A 5,578-nucleotide genomic window follows, 5' to 3' on the forward strand; every position below is an offset into this window, starting at 1 on the left:
TTTGGTTTCGCGACGGCTTAGCGACGGAAAAATTCCGTCGCTAAGCCGTCGCTAAATGTCGCGTAAATTCCTAATCCCATCCCTCTTTCTCTTTTCCCTGTTTCGCTGTATTGCTCCCTCCCGCCGCCCGTCGGCTCTCGCCACCGTCCGGCCACCGCCGCTCGCCAGCCGCCGCTCCCCGTCCACCGCTCGCCAGCCGGCGCTCGCCAGCTGCCGCTCCCCGTCAACCTTCTGCCACCGTCCGGCGAAGCGCAGGTAATATTCTTCTTCTTCTTCTTCTTCTTCTTCTTCTTCTTCTTATTCTTCTTCTTCTTCTTCTTCTTCTTCTTCTTCTTCTAAACGCAGGGGGTACGCCCCTTCCCTGCCGGAAACGCAGGGGGTTTAACCCCCTGCCGTGCTTTCCGGCAGGGGGGGTCGACCCCCTGCGTTTCCGGCAGGGGGGGTCGACCCCCTGCCGGAAAGGCATGGGGGGTCGACCCCCTGCCGGAAACGCATGGGGGGTCGACCCCCCTGCCGTAAAGGCACGGCAGGGGGTCAACCCCCCATGCCGGAACTGCCTTTCCGGCAGGGGGTTTAACCCCCTTCCCTGCCGGAAAGGCAGGGGGTTTAACCCCCTGCCGTGCTTTCCGGCAGGGGGGGTCGACCCCCTGCGTTATGCTGCCTAAGTGACTTGTCAAAAAAAAATTCTGTTTTTGAATGCCTATGCTGCCTATATGAATCGTTTGAAAAATAAAATCTGTAGTAGGAATAACATGCTGCCGATGTGTATTGCTTTTGAAAAAAACAATCTGTTATGAGATATATTATGCTGTCTATGTGAATTGGTTTCAAAAAAATCTGTTTTTTAATGCATATGCTGCCTATGTAAATCAGTTTGAAAAAAAAATCTTTAGTAGGAATACTATATTGCCTATGTGTTTGTTTGAAGAAAAAAAATTTGTTATGAGATACCTACGTTGCCTATGTGATCTGTTTTGAAAAGAATTTTTGTTATGGATACCTATGCTGCCCATGTGATCTCTTTTTAAAAAAAAAAAAGTTATTATGTGATCCCTATGTTGTCCATGTGATTAGCTTGAAAAAAAATTTGTAATATGTGTATATAAGATGTCCATATGGTTTTAAGTGTAGTTTGCATATATGTTGTCCATATGGATTTTAAGTTGAAATTTTTTTTGTAATGTATATATACAAGTTGTCCATGTTGTTCAATTTGTTAGTTTGTTAATGTCTACTGGTAGTTAGTTTTACTTCAATTTGTTTTCTTGAAATCTGGTTAGTTAGAGTATTTCAATCTATTAGTCTTTTATAATTATATTTTTCTTAGATAGATTGGTATTTAATGTTCTCACAATCAGTTAGTTAGATTAGGGCTGTTTGAATTCTTTATGATAGTGGTGGTTAAACGGAGTTCACATCTTTTCTAGTAAACTAATTGATTGATTTACTATTCCTTTGCTAAGTAGTTCAGATTAGAAATTGTCTATGACTTTATGTTAGTCGACTGGTTCAACATGTTATAGCTGGTTTGTTAAATTAGCATCTTCTAGTTAGATTTGGCTTAACATATATACTATTTTTCTTTTCTCTTCTTTCAATTAGTTAGAGTTGTTTTAATTTGTTTTAATTTTTTTAGTTAGTGTTTCATCTTGTTTCATGATTAGTTAGTTTGTTACTTAATTTGTTTTGTTTTTGTGCAGATTTTTCAACGGAACCAACTCGTGCTCGGCCACCTGTGGTAAGTAAATGACAAAAACAATGCAAATCGGGTAAATACCCGTGGTGAGTAAGTGATGCAAACGTATCACATGTTATTTAATTTATTGAATGCAGCACTTTATTGTTTACACACTCACTTAGTTGTTGATATCTAGGACTGCTTTGTTGGAGTTCGGAGATCATGCTGAGCATGATTTTAATGTAGAAATATGGAAGTGTTCTTATTTTTGGAGTACGGAGTCCATGCTAAGCATGGTAGTAGTTAGTGAGATATTGAAGTGTGTTTGCTGCAGGTACATGTTTGTCATTTATTTGATATGAATGATTATGATGTATTGCAATGTTTGATGTAATTGTATCCATGCTTGCATGTAGTTACTTTCAATTTGATTTTGACTTCCATGTGAAATTTTATAATAAAAGCATGCTTCAAATGATTGTATCATGTCATTAATAGTTTGCACATGAAAATATTAAGTTATCAATGCATGCATCAAAATTCTTGTTATTGTTTGACATAGTATATTGCATGATAAATTTGATATTTTCTTCATCGTCGCATTCTGATTGTTTTTTCTTAATTCGTTAGGATACTATTCGTAACATCATACGACAGAATGACTGCAAACCGTGAATGGATGTACCGTAGGATAGTGGACAATGAGTTATCGCATGAATATATGGATGGTGTCGATAGTTTTATTGAATTTGCAACGGCGAGTGTCAGTACGGTAGATCCCACAGGTCGGATTAGGTGTTCCTGCAAGATTTGTAAGAATAATCGATTTGTAGAACCTCATGGCGTTAGACATCACCTATACAGGAAGGGTTTTGTGAGTGATTATCAGAACTGGGCGTTTCATGGAGAAGAATTTAGAAACGATTTTGATGCACGGGTGAATGTGGTGCACGATTTGAATTAGTGCAATACTTGATGTCAATGATTTGAATTATTTGAATGCATTGCAATGCTTGATGTGAATGACTTGAATGCATTGTAATACTTGATGTGAATTATTTGAATGTATTGTATGACATATGTTATTTGTTAGAATATGGTTCGTGGAGGTTATAGTGGTCGCTCATCCAGTAGTAGCCAGGCTCAACCTTCATCTTCACGGGCTCCTGTGATAGGTATATCATATAACTAATTAGATGCTTGATTAGTTCAAATGCACATTCTGAGAACTTGGTGTGTATTTTTTTACAGATGATGTTGCGCCTGTACACGACCCACCTACACCAGTTGATCGCACAAGTCAACAGCCAACACAGGAAACAGGGTCTTCTCAGGCTGGCACAAGAAGACTCATTCGAATAGTGTATATCGATAATCGACCGTAAGTATTTTGTTTTCAATTATTGCATATCTTTTAAATATTTTATATTGATATTTACTGTGTAACAATTCATGTGCAGCACGAGGTTTGAGCCACAAGAAGTAGTACGGGAGATTAGGAATTCACTTCTTCAACATCTACCAGGACCAGTTGCTCAATGGAAAGAGTACCCAAAGGAGGTATTAGACAGATTGTGGTCCTCATTCATGGTATACAGTTGTTCCTCATAGTTAATGTATTTCATATTTAATTTATTTAAGCAATGTCTACTAACTTTCTGAAAATATTTGTAGGCTTCGAATCGCTTTGCAACTACGGTGGAAGAAAATGATGCAAGGAAGGTGTGGCAGAAGGTGGCTGCCAATCGATTTGCAGACATGCTGCACACTATGAAGACTGCAGCAAAAAAAGCATCTGGCGTAGTAGATGATCCATTACTGTGGAAGGGCCATGGTCCTATTACTATCAGGAGAGATTACTGGGATGAAATGTGCGATATGTGGGCGGGAGATGCATTTAAAAATCGCTCTGCGAAGGCTTCACAAAATCGATCGAAGATGCCCGAAGCCCATCTACACACAGGTGGATCTAAGACATTTGGGAGCCACCTAAAGAAAATGGTAACTCATCAATATATAATATTAATTTTATAAGTATAGTTGCAAATTTGTGTACTAAATCTTTTGTCATTTAACTTCGCAGGAAGCAGAAAAAGGAGGCAGTGTACCATATAAGGATGTGTTTGTAGAAACACATAAACGGAAGACCACGGGAGTCTTCGTATCAGAGAAGGCGAGAACGACAACGGTATGTATTAATTCTATTAATAATCATTGCAATATATATGCAAGTCATCATAATGTTATCATTAATTATTAATGAATACTTTAAACATTATTTTGTAGGAGGCATATGAGCAACAAATGGTAGAGCGATATGGCGAAGACGCTACTCAGCATCCATCATTTGATCCTACAGCATGGGTGACTGCAGCAGGTGAACCCAAAAACGGTCGCGTGTTCGGGTTTGGGAGTAATATGAACACTTCACCAGTTATTGGTTCTTCCAGTTACGGCTCACCAACTTCTTGCGCCGACATAAGCTCCAAGCAGCCGACTATTCTTTCCGGTGATGATGTATGCGAGATCATTAATGAATCACTGAATAACTACTTCCAATACACCGTCGCCCCCTTTCTCCGAAATGAGATCAAGGCCGCTGTTCAGGATAGAGGATCTTCGATTCCAGGTCCCTCTCAGGTATAATCACATATATAGTTTTTTTGACTGTCTTAAAGCACATCTGAGCATGGTAGAATCACATATAGAGTTTTTCTAGATGCCTTAGAACACATATGAACATGCTATAATCACATATTCAATTTTTTTACTGCCTTAGCACACATATGAGCATGATAGAATCACATATATATATATATATATATATATATATATATATATATATATATATATATATATATATATATATTTAACTTTTTGTCTGTCTTAGAGCACATATGAGCATGATAGAATCACATATAAAGTTTTTTTGATTGCATTAGAACACATAAGCATGCTATAATCACATATTCAGTTTTTTTACTGCCTAAGAACACATATGAGCATATTATAATCACATATTCTGTTTTTTGACTGCCTTAGCACACATATGAACATGCTATAATAACATATAGAGTTTTTTAACTGCCTTAGAACACATATGAACATGTTATATATCATTTATGATAGAATCACATATAAATTTTTTGGCTTTGCCTGCCTTAGAGCACATATGAGCATGCTATATTCACATATTCAATTTTTTTACTGCCTTAGCACACATACGAGCATGATCGAATCACATATATAGTTTTTTGCCTGCCTTAAAGCACATCTGAGCATGGTAGAATCACATATAGAGTTTTTTTATATGCCTTAGAACACATATGAACATGCTATAATCACATATTCAATTTTTTGACTGCCTTAGCACACATATGAGCATGATAGAATCACATATAGAGTTTTTTTATTGCCTTAGATCACACATGAGCACATGATAGAATCACATATAGTGTGTAATTTATTTCATTATATTTTGTTTATCAATACTGACTGTTCTTTTCTTGTGTAGGCTGCTAGCGATAATCAGGGTAGTGGAGCTGAAGGGACAGATAAAGACAATGAACAAGAAGACGCACAAAATCTTGGCGATGATTAGAGGACTGTGTTGAAGAAGTTCTATTTTTTTTATTTTTCCTAACTGTAATTGTTGAATTGTAAATAATTAAACTTCTTAGTTTTAAGGTGGAACGATTAATTATTATAGATACTTGTTATATGAATTTTTTTGTGTGGTTTGTTTTTTATTTACAGGAAATATAAATTGTACAGGAAATATAAATTGTACAGTTCTCGGTAATTAATTTTTAAATAAATTTTTTTTGATTTTTTTTCGTTTTTGCGACGGATTAGCGACGGATGATTCCGTCGCTATTCATATTAATCTAGTGACGGCTT

General features: G+C 37.1%; 1 protein-coding gene across 1 annotated transcript; it reads left to right on the plus strand.

Annotated features, from left to right (window-relative positions):
• The first annotated feature begins 1,393 nt into the window (after positions 1-1,393).
• LOC149816814 (uncharacterized) lies at positions 1,394-5,292 on the plus strand. The gene is made up of 4 exons (XM_089986968.1): positions 1,394-1,738; positions 2,772-2,853; positions 2,930-3,059; positions 5,193-5,292. Exons 2-4 carry the CDS (start codon positions 2,775-2,777, stop codon positions 5,290-5,292), a joined length of 309 nt encoding a protein of 102 aa, XP_089843094.1. The 5' UTR covers positions 1,394-1,738; positions 2,772-2,774.
• The last annotated feature ends 286 nt before the right edge of the window (positions 5,293-5,578 follow it).

Source organism: Nuphar pumila, chromosome 14, assembly GCF_984573655.1.
Source record: "Nuphar pumila chromosome 14, dmNupPumi1.hap1.1, whole genome shotgun sequence".
Taxonomy (NCBI): Eukaryota; Viridiplantae; Streptophyta; class Magnoliopsida; order Nymphaeales; family Nymphaeaceae; genus Nuphar; species Nuphar pumila.

What these genes read in the sequence shown, in the direction of transcription:
- LOC149816814 (XM_089986968.1), top strand. Translation starts at nt 2,775, where the DNA reads ATGGTTCGTGGAGGTTATAGTGGTCGCTCATCCAGTAGTAGCCAGGCT. An exon ending in TTCACGGGCTCCTGTGATAG is followed by an intron (nt 2,854 to 2,929) that starts GTATATCATATA and finishes ATTTTTTTACAG; the next exon opens with ATGATGTTGCGCCTGTACAC. An exon ending in GTGTATATCGATAATCGACC is followed by an intron (nt 3,060 to 5,192) that starts GTAAGTATTTTG and finishes TTTCTTGTGTAG; the next exon opens with GCTGCTAGCGATAATCAGGG.